The sequence below is a fragment of the Cupressus sempervirens genome, chromosome 6 (genome assembly GCF_028749045.1).
Source record: "Cupressus sempervirens isolate cs-2001-9-10 chromosome 6, ASM2874904v1, whole genome shotgun sequence".
Lineage (NCBI taxonomy): Eukaryota > Viridiplantae > Streptophyta > Pinopsida > Cupressales > Cupressaceae > Cupressus > Cupressus sempervirens.
The window spans coordinates 320,726,171-320,741,082 of NC_143123.1; the positions used below are offsets into that span (position 1 = coordinate 320,726,171).

At 32.1% G+C, this 14,912-nt stretch overlaps 1 protein-coding gene across 3 annotated transcripts in view; it reads right to left on the bottom strand.

Annotated features, from left to right (window-relative positions):
• Positions 1-2,996: 2,996 nt before the first annotated feature.
• Positions 2,997-14,912, bottom strand: part of BSH (transcription regulatory protein SNF5, putative (BSH)) — a 269,940-nt gene continuing 258,024 nt past the window's right edge. Inside the window, exon 10 of one of the 3 annotated variants that reach the window (XM_089788052.1) lies at positions 2,997-3,460. In XM_089788052.1, the coding sequence (XP_089644178.1) occupies positions 3,442-3,460 (19 nt within the window). In that variant the 3' untranslated portion in view covers positions 2,997-3,441. Of the gene's footprint in view, positions 3,575-14,912 lie in introns of all 3 variants that reach the window. The other 2 variants (XM_089788058.1, XM_089788055.1) reach the window with 2 other exon arrangements.

Sequence of the window (14,912 nt, forward strand, 5' to 3'; positions counted from 1 at the left end):
TCATTTAAAATCAAGAGAGAAGACGAAGAACTAAAGGTGTTATGGAGAACTTCATCTGAGTATTTGAAGGAGATTTGAATGGTTGTTTGACACCATTTCATCATATTTGTAAAGTATTTATCATGTGCCAAGCTATGTAGTTTTAAATTTTGCAAACCCTTGGTATATGTAATTGTGTCTAGTTCTTCAAAAGAGAAAGGTGTTGAGGGAAAAGAAGTCTTAAATGTTCAACTAATTAGCAATGAGATTAAAAAACCTACTTTCAAGGCTATTCGAGATATAGCATATAAGAAGGATTTTTGATGCATTGTTTATGATACCACCATGAGCCTTAATGACACAAGATGTTAGGAATTGTTATAATTGAAATATTGGAAGCATAGGTGACATGGAAATTAGAGAAGAGTATGGAAGACTATGTGAAAATGAAGCATTGAAGGAAGAATGCAAACTTGTCGAGAAGAAAGGTTTAACTCATGCCCTAGATTTTCCAAATGTCCTCAAAACTGAATGGATTACAATTTTCTTAAGCTAAATTCATGATAACTCAATATGGTTAGAGAATGGGATGGTTAAAATTACAAAGAAAATTGTTCATAGGGTAATAGGGTATCCAACCCTAGATTGGCCAAAGACTATGAGAAGTGAGTCAAAGGAGGTCATTGAAAAGAACACAGGAGCTGTATGGAACAAAAAGGGAATGACAGTTGACACAATCATAGATCCCTTGATAGCTTGTGTAGTGAGGGTAATAGCTCACAAGTTTTATTATTCAAGAAGATTAAATAGTGTACTTGCATTACAATGGACATGGGCTACAAAACTATGAAGAAATATCATACTTATGATCTTGTTGAGTTGCAGTTGCAACAATTGATTGAAAATTTGGGAGTGATAAGGAAAACAAAGAGTACTCAATGTAAATTTGGATCTATTTTGGTATGTATTTTCTTCTATGTGTGGAACACATTTCCTACTTTTGGAAAGGTTCTATGGAAGATAAATAGATAAATTGAAGTACAAATAGGAGAATTCATTGAACAATTAGGCATTAACTTTGAGTCAATAATGACTAGTTATTTTGAAGATTTCAAACAATCTATGAAGAAGAGATTAAGGATACCAACCTCATTAGTGAAGAAAATTATGATGATGTTTTCTTCCTAGTTGATACTTATTACACATATGTTCAAGTAGCAATTCCTAGAGTGAGATGGCTAATGTCATTAGGCTATGAGAAAAATGTTGATTAGGCCTCTAAAGAAATCACAACATTACTTGCAGAAGAAGTGGACAAAGAAGCCAAAGCATTTAGAAATTATAAATTGCCAAATCAAAGATTACTATGGAATTGAAGACTACTTTTGTAATCAAGAAAAAAAACAAATTGGTAAATAAACTAAAAGAAAAATTTGGTGAAGGAGCCGAGGAAGAGGAAGAAGAAAAAGAAGACACATAGGCTCAAGCACCACTGGCACTGACACAAGGTTAGGGAGAGGATTAGCAAGAGAAGGAGATAGAAATTGTAGAAGGTGTCGAGGAAGCACCTATTCCTACTGACAAGAAGAAAAGAAAAGAAAAGATACTAGTAGTGACAAAACCAAAGAAGGTTGTGAAATGTAGTCAACCCAAACCAACCTACCATAAGGGCTAGTACAAGAGTCACTACACAGAAGGCTAAAGAGATAGCCAAGCGTAAAGAGTGGGAAGGTTAAACACAAAAAATACCAAGAAGAAAGTATGTTGCTCAGGTTGAATCTGATGACAACAACCAATTCCAAGTGGTGTGTCATAGTCCCTCCTTAGATCTAGATAATTTATGTGAGAACATTATAAACAATGTTGATTTGTCAGATTTCTCTCACATTGGATTTGATAACCTTGGAAAGATTGAGAAGAATCAAGTAGAGGAGGCAATATATGCCATGATGGATACTTTTAAGAAATCTCCTCTAGAAATTTCCAACTTTATACCTAAAAGTTTATATTTGATAGAGTTGAGTAGAAATGACATTATTGTTTAGACATAGAGAAGCAAATTAGGGAGATAGGCCTAGCCCAAATTATGCTAGAACTTAGCAAGGATGAAATGTCTAAAGCCATAAAGAAATATTTTGTAATATTTGTACCTAAGTATAGGGCATCCAACATACTATAGAAAATCATAGAGGATACTGTAAAGAAGTCCAAACAAATGTGTAAGAGTACATATGGACTAGCCACAACCAAAGATGATGAACAAGAACCTATTGAAGTAGATGATGGTGAAGAGGATAAAAATGAAGAAGGTATGGTTAAGGGAGGCACTAATATGAATATAGATGACTAGGAAACAACTGAGGAAGAGCAGCAACTAGAACAGAGTGTACAAGATACACAAATGTCGAGTGCCAACCTTGCACAAGTAATAAGTGTAAGTACTAAAACTGTCAAAACATTAAACCCCTAACAGAGGAAGATTTGAAAAGAATACTTGTCCAATATACACTACAAGCCAAATTATGTGACAACCTTGTATTGGTAAGTGTTGATGAAATTTACAAGTTAGAGTCTATGACTGCAGGGGAGGAAGTGAAAACACAAGAAACATCTACAATCACTCCTCAAGTCTGTAACATCCCATTTTCTTGGATCTTAATTAACAAATAACATATTCAAAGAAATATAGTTATCACTTCATCTTCATAAGAAGTCAACTAAATCAGTTTCATTCATATGAAAGGGATTGATAATTAAAATTTGTTAAACAAAATTTTCTTAACGAAGAGCTTAAAACACCATTAATGAAAATTACTTTAAAAATTAAAAGCCACATATCATGAAATTTGAGATTGAAATCAAAACTAGGGATGCTTCTGCAACCACTCGAGTTAGTCCACAAATACCACTATAACAATAGCACATGACGATTACCATCTAAAAATCGCTATCTCAAAATCAAATGATGATTATGATTAAATACCACTATATTTGAAATTAGGGCATCTTATACCATCGTATCAATTAGGGAATTGATTACCATTGAATCATTTAGGGCTTTCAATTACCAGGGTATCAGTTAGGGCTTATGATACCACTGATTCAATAGGTCTTTCGATACCACCAATTCAATCAGGGCTTCTGATTCCATTCTTCTGATTACTTAATTGTAGCAGTAACTCAAAATTAGTAAATATGCTCATATTCGATATTCACATAAATGAAAAACAATCCATAAATCTATCTCACATCTAGGTGTAAAATATATGTAATGATGAATTAACTCAATTAATCTTACCTTCTCGTGCATACATCATAAAAGTGATAATACCTATTTCTAATAACAATTGAATGCATAGATTATCTCTTTTTGATGTACATCTGACTTCTTGGGGAGAGGTGAAACATTGCTAGGGGCTTAACCACCCAGCCTCAGACCACAACTTTATCCATACACAATCTCTACCAAGAAAGGTCCTCCCTACCATAAATAGACAAGGGTCATCTTGCGATCCACTAGGCATCTTGGTACTATAAAACATGATCATTGATATTGGTTCATTCATTCATTCAAGCTGAAGATCTTCAATGAATTCTATATTAAGCCAGAAACCAACAACAAGGTGTTATAATCTAGTCTCAATCTATTAATGTATAGCTAGCTATGGTTTTAAGATTCAAACCAGAAAAGAAAAGGTTATGAATATGCAAACTCCTTTGCATTATTTTCAGCTCTAACAATATGTACCTAACAGTAATCAAATAAAGAGGAATTATGAATCACAAATGCATATGACATATTTCTTATAGTTTCCATCTTCCATATTCATAACTAAGACAATCTCAGGGTTATTAATACAATAGGTGACATGATATCAGTCCCTATGAAGTTCTAACTAAGGAAGCTATGTTTTTAAATAATGCATATTCCATTCAGACCAGTAATTAAATCCAACGGTAGTATTATCATCATTAAGGGAAGATATACAAAATAGAGCACAGAATGAACACACCAATACAATATTCTTATTAGAATCCAACAGTTATGACAATATAGAATGGATGGCACAATGCCAAGGAAGTAAAAAAAACAAGAAATATGTGTATGATAATCAAGATGAAATCATTGATTTTTTGGAATATGACTGCAGACTATATCCATGCCTTCATCCATTGAAAGTATATGCAGCCATTAGAATTGAAGTAGCAAAATCAAACTATCTACTCATAAAAAAAGACATCAAAAAACAACCATCGATCAAGGAGTTATATCATGCCAAAGACTAAAGAAAAATTAACTGGTACTTGAAGTATCAAAAGATTAGTGACATTGTAGAAGCTAAAGGGAGGAAGCAAGTCAATATACGTAGCACCAAATATGAAAATGGCTTACTACTTCATATGGAAGCATTGTCAATGGCAGACTTGAAGCAGAATATGGATTTGAAAATGGAGCCACCATAAACAAGGGAAGATCACAATTTTTTTTTTTTAAATGGGAATGAAAATATATATCCTCCCCGACTCCTCTCACGGCTCCCATATTAAGAAACGAGCCGTGACTTCTTGGCTCCCATTGGTTTCAAGACAATAAACTATTTGACTACATAATAAATTCAAATTTAAAGGTAAGAAAAATAAAAAGGTTGGAAGAGAAGTTGGAAGGATTGTAAAAAATCTTGAATTGCCAAATATTAAATCGATTAAAAAATAGATTATTAAAATGGAAAGAATAGAATTGGAAGATAATAATTCTATTATGAAATTCAAATGTTATAAGTCAAATGTTATTATATTTTGAATATTATTATTATAATCTTATATTTATAAATGTATATGTAAATATATTAATAGAGTGACATTGCTTTATTAAATTGTTATAATATAATGGTGCCATATCCCCTTATATTTATATGCACGTATATAAATATATTTATTATAATAATAAAGTTAAAGATTATAATAAATCCTTCAAGGTAAATTTTATATTTCAATTATTTTAATTAAATAATTTATTAAAATAGCTCATGTGGGTCCCACAGATGTATCTTATTTTCAAGTTGCTAGGTCCTCAACCCATTTGCTCAGTGATGGTGATGCTCCTACCTATTTCTTTTCTAACAATGTTTTCACCCCTTCGACATGCTTCCTACAAGGAAATTCTCCACAGTTAAATTATATTATCATAATAAATTATTTAATTATAAATAATCACAATGGTTAACCATCTTCTTAATCCCATAAATTTGTGATTTAACAATCAACTAGCATGTTATCTTCACTTGAAATCATAATGACTAACTATCTTACCATTTCGCCAGATTATAATAAATTAAACTACCAATTGAATTCATGTGAACTTCAATGGTTATATTCCAAATTAGGTTAAAAATTGGGATGTAACAAAATCACTAGTGTACAATCTTCACAACTCTTAGTTGCATATCAAAGGAAGGAGATAGTTGGTGGCACTATCAATACACCCATGGAAAGCACTCTAGTCTCAAAAAATGTTCAAGAACCTAAAAAAGACGAGGTTGAGATAGTTGGATAAGATAAGGTAGAAACACCAATCAATGATGGAGACCAAGTCAAATAGGTCAGGTAGATGTACCTACACCTCCAACACAAGCTCAAGGTGCAACTAATATCCAAAGGGAAGAAAAGGACAAGCCTGAAGAAAACAAATTTGATATTCAAGCCAAAGGAGATAAAAGCAATTCAAGTACTGGTGCCATTACCAAAATTTGGAACTCCTTCCAGTTAAACTCTTCAAAGGTCGAGCATAGATGCAACACCATTGCAATTTTCAGTGTCGATTCCTAGCTCATCTAAGGTAGAAGAGGTAATAACTTATGGAGATGTTAGCCTAGATGAAGAAATTGTTTTGTCTAAGTTTGATTATGCAATGATAAAAATTGAGCAGATGGGTATACTTCAAGAGGCCCTAGCAAGAAAGAAACATCAAGAAGTGCTTAGAAGGGAGCATCAGTAGAAGAAAGCTTTGATTAAGATCAAAAACATATTTTTAGATGCATTTAGTCTGCCTACTCCAGATGAAACAAAGCTAATCATTGAACAATTGACCAACATAGTGGAAAGAGTAAGTGATACAAACTACTAATGCCAAATTATTAGAATGGTCTAAGAAGAAGTTTCAAAATAAAGTGAATGAGAAGATATCAAGTGATATAGCACTAACATAAGTTGCATTGGAAACTAGGATAGAAGTTGTGAAGAAGGTACTCAAGAACATTTTCTCTCTATACACCAAATTGTGTAATCCTACACTCTTCATATGGGAGATAAGAAATCACATCCTAATCTTGGAAAGTCAAATGTAGTCATCTAGAGCTAAATTTACCATAACTCAAGCTTAAAGTGAGAAACACTTGAGGACCCTTTTGCAAACCTAAATTCAAATAGCAACATTACATGCAGACAAAGCCAACATCAGGGATAAACTAATTAGCATCTAGTCTAAATTGACTCCTCACAGGGAGATCTTACACAAGGAGCTAGGCAATGTAGAAAGACTTATGAAGAAAGACCCCAATCTTTCTACATTAAATGGCTTAGTACACCTTTTTGCAGAGTTGGTCATCCAAATTAAGTCTTTAGAGGTAGCACGTGATAATTGGGATGCATCTCTTAAGATTATTCTTGAGGTTCATAAATCATTTTTGTAAAAATACTCTATTAGTATATAACCCATTGATAGCAGTGTCAAAAAGGGGGAGTAAGAGCTAAGGGGGAGCAACAAAGGGTAAGAGAAGAGTAGAAAATGGGGAGTAAGAGAAAGCAAGTAGAAAATAGAGCAAGCAAGCAGAAAATAGAGAAAGAGTATTAGTTAAGGAAAACCTACTTAGAAAGAGAAAGATTTTTTTTAATAAAATATAGTATAGAATAGATCAAACAACTTAGAAGGAGTTATGAGATTTCAAGGTATAAGTCATATTGCAAAATTTTGATATTTTGAAATTTTTTTAAGAAGCTGAATAGTCATTTATGTTATGCTCATAAGAATAAGAGTATTAATATATGACCAAGTGTTTTTGACACTCATGTCAAAGGGGGACATTGTTAATCTCAAATTGGTTTTGACTAGTGAGTATCTATACACTTAAGTCATTTACTTAGTTCATGTCGAACAAGTAACATATACCAAGCACAACATATAAGTTAGAGCATGTCAAGTACACAATGAGTGTCGAGTCACTCATGTGTCAAATCACTCAAGTACCAAATAGACAACATGTGCTGAGTAATTTAGGAGTTGAGCAAGTAGTGCATATTGAGTCATTCAGGTGTTGAGTGACAACATTGAAGTTATGGTATGTGTCGAGCACCAAGGACTCTAGATGCCAAGTAGCATAGTTTTGTCATAGTTGTTTGTAGTGGCACAAACTACTATGTAAACAATTTTTGAGTTGACTTAAAGATTGAATTATGATATTTTGGTTATAAGGATGAATCTTAATTTGAAATCCATATGTATCACATGCACCCAATCAGGTAAAGGGAAGGTAGTGGCAATATGGATGAATCACAACTATTGATTCATACCTAACCCTAAATCACCTAGGTCTTCTTAAGGAGGAAAAAACCTAAACTTCATATGTGTGAGAGAGGTAATGAATGAATGATCTAGGAGAGTTTTTCAAGAAAAAACTAGGACATTCGTGGTGATCAAGGCATTATGATCTGAACTATATTATAGAATTAGTTAAAGGAGAACAAAGGAAGGAAACAGTGAACAACAGAGAGTCAGATCAAGAAGGATCAAGTACACAATAGGATAGAGGTGATCTATCGTCAAGCATCAGAGTGTTAATTGCAAGATCAATCTTGAGACATTCTAATAGATGAATTAGTTAAATCTCTTAATAGAGTAGTCCTAACAGGCTGTATTGAAATCCTCTAACAAGGTGCTTACTTAATTGTGAGTTGAAAGTCCTTTAACCAGGCACACTTCTAATAGGGTGTTGAAATCCTTTAATAGGGTGAGACCTAACAGTCTTTGTAAGCCTTTAACAAGGAATACCTATCATAGGGTAGATCATGGTTCATGATCAAACATTGTAACCTTCATTAGATACATTTTATTACTACAATAGTGAAGATTTGTGGGTGTCATCCCCACCCCAATGTTACCTTCTCATTTAAGGTTTTCTAGGTAATCATATCATGTTTCATGAATGTGTTAATTCTTACTTATTTACATACTTTAGAAGTATATTCTTTACATGGTATTTCAATTTACTTAGTGAATATCTAAGATAGGTGTGTGGTGAATATTTTATGGATCAAAGTTTAAAGTACTAACTCGCCGCACTCCCCCCCCCCTCTCTCAGAATTACCTTTCCTATTGTAATTCTAGCACATATATCTCATAAATGTATGCTCACACTGATCCAAAGTATCTACCTATAAGCTATCTTATTCATCCATACTTAGCAGCTTTCTCTTAGTATATAATCGGTAACTCAAAATCTTATTAAAAAAATAAGAGAATAATATGTAGTGTCCATAAATGACACCATAAATTTATTTTCTCAATAGTATCTCTTTCTAACACCTTATTAGCAGAAAGAATTTGAGGATTTTACATACGCAGTGAGATTCATTTTTTCCCATATGCAAAGGAAAGGATCCTGTATGTTAATGGAATCACATAGATTTTGGATGCCTAACCTTAATTTTTTTAAATTTTTATTTTTAAAAATCCCTCTTCTCAACCTTCTTGGTTCTTCTATATTTGACCACTTCCCATCTAAAATAAGCCCTTTCTTATGGAGGTCAATCTAAAGCCCTTTATTCAAATTAAGATAACTTGTGTTGAATGTATGAAGTCATGAGTTTTGCACATTAACGTGCTCACTTGGTAATAGACCCTTTTTTTCCCTTCCAATTTAACCTAAAATTGTTAATTTATTAATTTCTAGCTCTATGTAAATTTAACATATATAAGTTATCAGTCATTTTTTGTTTTTTTGCAAGCAATAAATAGATAATTAGATCATTCTAGAAAGTTTAAATATATTTATTTATTGTAAAAAATTATTTTTATTTGTACAAAAAATAGTTTATTCTTAAATTTTTAATCTAATCCATAAAACTTTAGACAAGATGAAAAACTCAAAACCATTAAAGTTTAAAACCCTAAGTACAATTAAATGTTTGGTTGTACATAAACCATAGCCACAACTAATACCCTACATATGTAAACTCTAGGAACCTATAAAAAAAACAAATATAAAACCCTAGGTAGAAATAAAACTCTCTCTAGGTCTAGTGAGAGAATATTTAGTTTAAAGTTCTTGGCATTGTTTTTGTCAATGCTTAATTTTATTGTGTAAAAGTTCCTTTAAATGGTGTTTTTAATCATAGGTTTTCTTTTGTAAAGTTAAATGTGCATTAAATAAATTCCTCATTTAGTAATTTCAAATTGATATATTTCTATATGTATGCATGTTACATTCATAGACATATTTCATGGGTGAATTTTTGATAGATGGCCTTTTAGGTCAAAATCTATTACCGCTATCACCTCCACCTCCACCTCCATCTTCACCCTTGCCTCCACCTTCACCCCCACCTATACTTCCACCTAACTCAAAATAATTAAAATAAAATATAATGAAAAATATATATTCCATATTATAATACATAAATACATCTAGACATAATCTTTATACACCTCCACAACTACTATGCCTCACAAACTCCATGCAAGGAATTGTGGATTTTTTAAGGAACTTGAATCAAATTTTGATAGTTTTTAGAATATGAAGGAAAAAGATGTGTGCATTTTATTTTGATGGGCTCTCTTTTAAAGAGTTCAATGACTTAAAAAAATATATACATTAATTTTTTTCTAAACCCTAAAATGGAAGAACCTACACCTCCAAATAAGACATGAATCTCAATGGTATTAGCATGTTGGAAATTTGGCTAAGAAGATGTATGACGATGATATAGAGTTGTAATTGATGGAAACATATACCTACTATGAAGAATTCAAAATATACTATGGAGTTTTGGATACATGGGCTAAGAAAATTGTCGAAGTGTTAATCAACAAAACAGTGAACAACCAAGGTATTTGTTTTAGTACAATTTACTGGAAGTACTTGAAACTATGCATGTTTGAGTGAAGGTAGTACATGATGTATAAATCATATGGTTAAAAGTGTTAAGGATTTGGAGATGTATGGATAGATTTATGGACATTTTTCTAGGTATGGGTTACGATACAAAAAATAAAGAAGATGACAGAGTAAAGACATTTTGGTTAAGGGATTTCTTTTGTTTCCCCAAAAAAATGACTTAACAAGGTTGTGATGACATCTTAGATGTTAACCCTCACTTAGCAAAAAGTAATTTCAAGTTTTGGGAAATGTGCAATCTATTAAGGGATGATTGGTTAAGCAGTTTGGTATAAAGGATAAATTTTTGTTTATAATAGTGTGGCATTGTATTGTTATAAAATAATGTTTGAATGTGCACTTTATATGATTAGTATTGATGTGAAGTTGATGATAGTACAATACAGTATGGATGTATTATCATTTTTGAAGATAGAGATACAAGGAAAAATTAGATATTGAAGATATCAACATTGTGTAAAAGGTTTTTGTATCTACACCATTTTATACATATTGTACTACTATATATGCATGTTTGGAAAATGGGCTCAACTTGCTACTTGTATTTTAGTACTAACTCCTAATAGGGATGAGACTTCTAACAAGTCCTAGTCCTCTAACAAGGATAGATACACTATACAAATGTATTAGGCTCCTAACAGGCTCAATATCTTTCACAAGATACTTTTGATTAGTGGATCATTTTGCATGTACCATCCCCACTAGGGTTTTCCCTTGGCCACGGTTTCCCTAGTTAACAAATAATAGTGTTATGAGTTGCACTATTTTATGGTTATGTTTACTTTATAATTTGATCACATATGTATGTATAAATATTGTTAATGATATCTATAGTTGTCCAAAAGTTTGTGCACTTGGGAGAAGCATGGAAATATTATTTTTAAGCTACATTTAAGAGCTCATAAGGATTTGAGATCATATGTGAGAAAGAGAATGGAATTAAGACTATTGATTATAGAATCATCTTTTTGAGTTATGTGTAAATGAACAATTTATGTGGATCAAATTTATAGTAGATATAAGACCTGAAATCAAAGTTATTAAACACCATTCAAGAATTTGGAGCCTACAAAAAATTGTGGAGGAGATTGGAGAGAAAATTAAAGGTGATTTTAAGTAATTGAGAAGTGAATTCAAGAAAGTTTACACTAAGTCATGATTCTAAAATATTAAGGCATGTATTCACACCTTTAAGGATAAAACTATGAAGTCATTTGAAATTAAGGAAATGGATACCTCTTTACTGCATTATATACTGGAAAAACCAAGGTATAAGTTTAAATACACATTTGCAAGATGACCTTGCTTAGGCTTTTTTGCAAATTCTAGATAGAGTGTTAGTTGTGAAGGATGTAAGGTACTATATGAACTGAAAATTTGAAAAATTAGGATATTCACAAATTTGAAGTGATTTTGATAAGGTATATAGACAAGACATGAAGTTTAAGGATGAATTTGAGAACCTAGGGAAATTATAGATTGGTTAGTTCATATTCCACTTGTTGGATACAATTGATTAATTATGTGTTGTCTTTGATGTTACAAAAATGTCATATCAGTTAACAATCAATGCAAACCAAGCTCACTTGGTCAATGTAAGTGTTTCTGAGTTTACTCTGTGTAGAAGGCAGTTTCTACTGAGCTCACTTGGGTGTCAAAGGAAGTTAAGCAAAAAAGAGTGTTAACTGAGCTCACTTCATTAACAAAGAAAAAGTTGAGTAGAGTTAGTGTTAACCAAGTTCACTCAGTTACCAAAGGAATTTTGTAAGTTTGCAGTGTTAACCTAGCTTCTGTTAGTTAACACAGGAAATCACTTCAAAATTAATTTCTACCGAGTTAGGTCAGCTACCAAAGGATTTTCTTATTTTGGCATGTAAAGCTTGATTATTTTACCTATTGATTCTAGTTGACTAAAGTGATAAATATTGGTTATTCTAATTTGTATTTGAGCTGATTTGACAATCTAAAAGGTATAAGTAAAAGGTCAAGTTGTGATTTCAAAGTATTAGATGCAAGTTGAATGAGTTGAAAGAGATAAAAAGAGGAAGAGAACTTGAAGGATAAGTAGATATCCTTGTGGAGCAGAAAAGTATTATTTGATTAGGAAGGATCAAGTAAGAACCAAAGTAGAGATCTATAATCAGCAATTCAGTTGCATCAAAATTAGGTCATTTCATGTTTACTCTCTAACCATTGTAGCAGTGAACTAAAATCTCTTAACAAAGTTGGTTTAATGTCCATTCGTAAATCCCCTAACAAGGTGACAATTCCATTAAATTGTTTTAAGACCTTTTACAAGGCCGCTCCTAATAGGGTGATCAAATTCTTTAACAGGGTCACACCTAAATAGTGTGTTTTGTAACCCTTAATAGGGTTGGCTCCTAACAAGGCTCACTTCAAAAGAGAGAAAAATAGTAACTAGTTACATTGATGGTTTTTTCCAAATTGTGTTTCCACATTAAATCCTAGTGTCTTATGTGTTCATATTATTTCTTTAATGCTTGCAAGTAATTACTGATAACATCTTAATATTTACTAAAGTAATTCACACTCTGCAGTTACTGAGTTACAACATTTTTTGGTGTGTTTATCGAGTATCAATAGTAATCAATTTTATTAGTGTGAATTTTATATTTAACATCTAAGGGATCTGGGATTTATTTTAGTGATAACTGATTCACCCCCCCTCTTAGTTACTCCTCTTATATTTCTAGCTATTGGTATCTAAGCTTTTGGTGCTTATGGAGAAGGTTTCAAGGACCTATGCTTAAGATCAGGATGTCTTACAAGAGAGAGATTCCAAAGTTAAACAAAGACAACTTTATACCATGGCAAGGACTTATGAGGCTTCATCTAGCTACCATCAATGATTTAGGATACAAATATCTTGATAAAGAATATAAAAATTCCATTGGAACATTATTAGTTGATGATATTGCTGAGAAGAAGAACCATAACATCATGATGATTGACATTGTATCTACTCTCAATTATGCTAAATTTGATGAGGTCAAAGATTGTAAAACTACTTTTGATATGTGAAACAAGCTGAAAGAAATCTATGGAGGAGATGACAATGCAAGAAGAGCCAAAGAAAAAAGCCTTAGAAGATAATTTGATCAAATGAGGATGAGAGAAGATGAAAATATTGCAAAATATGTGGAAAGAATCAAGGCTGGTGTTAGTGCAATCAAAGCATCTAGAGGAGAAATTAAAGAAGAAATTGTTGTAAGTAAAGTTCTTAGAACTTTGCTTCCCATCTTTGTAATTAGAATATCTGCTATTCAAGAAAAGAGATGTGATCCAAATAACAAGATAGGCTTGGATGCCCTAGTAGGATGATTGATAGCTTTTGAACTAGACAACTTTGACAAATATGTTCCTACTTCCAAGAATATTGAATCTGCATTTGAAGCTAAACTCTCACTCAAAGAAAAAGGAAAGAAAATAAAAGATAATCAATCAGAAAGTGAGGAAGAAACTAAAGAAATTTACGATAGTGATCTTTAAATTGTTGAAGCTCTACTTGCAAAGAAATATTCTAGGAGCAAAGGAAAGTACAAAGGTAAAATCCCTCTAATATGTTTTTCTTGTGAAGAAATTGGTCATATTGTTACTAGGTGTCCAAACAAAGAAGGAAAAGAAGAAAAGAAAAGAAACAAGTACAAAGGCAAGAAGAAAATAAAAGGTCACAAATCTTAAAAAGACAAAGGTAAGAAAACTTATTTTTATGGCTAAAGATTCTAATAACAATGAAGATGAAATAGTGTATATCGTTGTAAAAGATGAATCTGATGATGGAGATAAGATGACACTTGTCTCTCATGTTAGCAATAATGACACATGGATCATAGATAGTGGATGTTCTCACCATAGGACTAGAGACAAACTAAGTTTGAACATTTTGAACACTATGATGAAGGTAGTGTAAGGTTTGGAAACAATGAACCTTGTTGCATAAAAGGGAAAGGTTGAATCTCATTAACCAATGAACTTGTATGTGACAATGCCTATTGGGTTGAAGGACTAAAGTATAATTTACTAAGTGTCACATAGCTGAACAACATTGGATTCAAGGTAGAATTCTTGAATGGCAAGGCAAGACTGCTGGACAACCAAGGAAATCTAATTGGATTAGGTAGGCAAACCAAAGGTTTTTATATTTTATCTTGATCTTGGTGATTGTTCATGTTTTATTGCTCAAGTAGAAGAAAGTTGGCTATGGCACAGAATACTATATCATGTGAACTTTGATAATATGGTCAAGATTAGCAAACTCGAAAGAGTAAGAGGTCTCCCTAGTTTGAAGAAACCTAATGTTGGATTATGCAAGAATTGCCAAATTGGTAAAATGAGAAAGACTATTTTAAGAGAAAAAACTATTAGTCAGAAGATGTCTTGGAAATTGTGTATACTAATTTATGTGGACCCATTGGAATAGAAACTTATAGTGAAGAAAAAATTTTCATTCTTTTTGTTGATGATTATTCTAGAATGATGAATGTTAGGTATCTCACAGAAAAATTAGAAGCTTTTGAGAAATTTAAATGGTATCTTGCTAGAGTAGAAAGGGAAACTGGAAAAAGATTGAAATGCTTAAGATTAGATAGAGGTGGTGAATCATCTCAAATGAATTCAACAATTTTTGCATTGAAAGAAGAATCAAAAGACAAGTATCAGCCCTTCATACTCTTGAGCAAAATGGAATAGTTGAAAGAAGAAATAGATCCATCATAGATTGTGCAAAGACACTAATGATTGAGA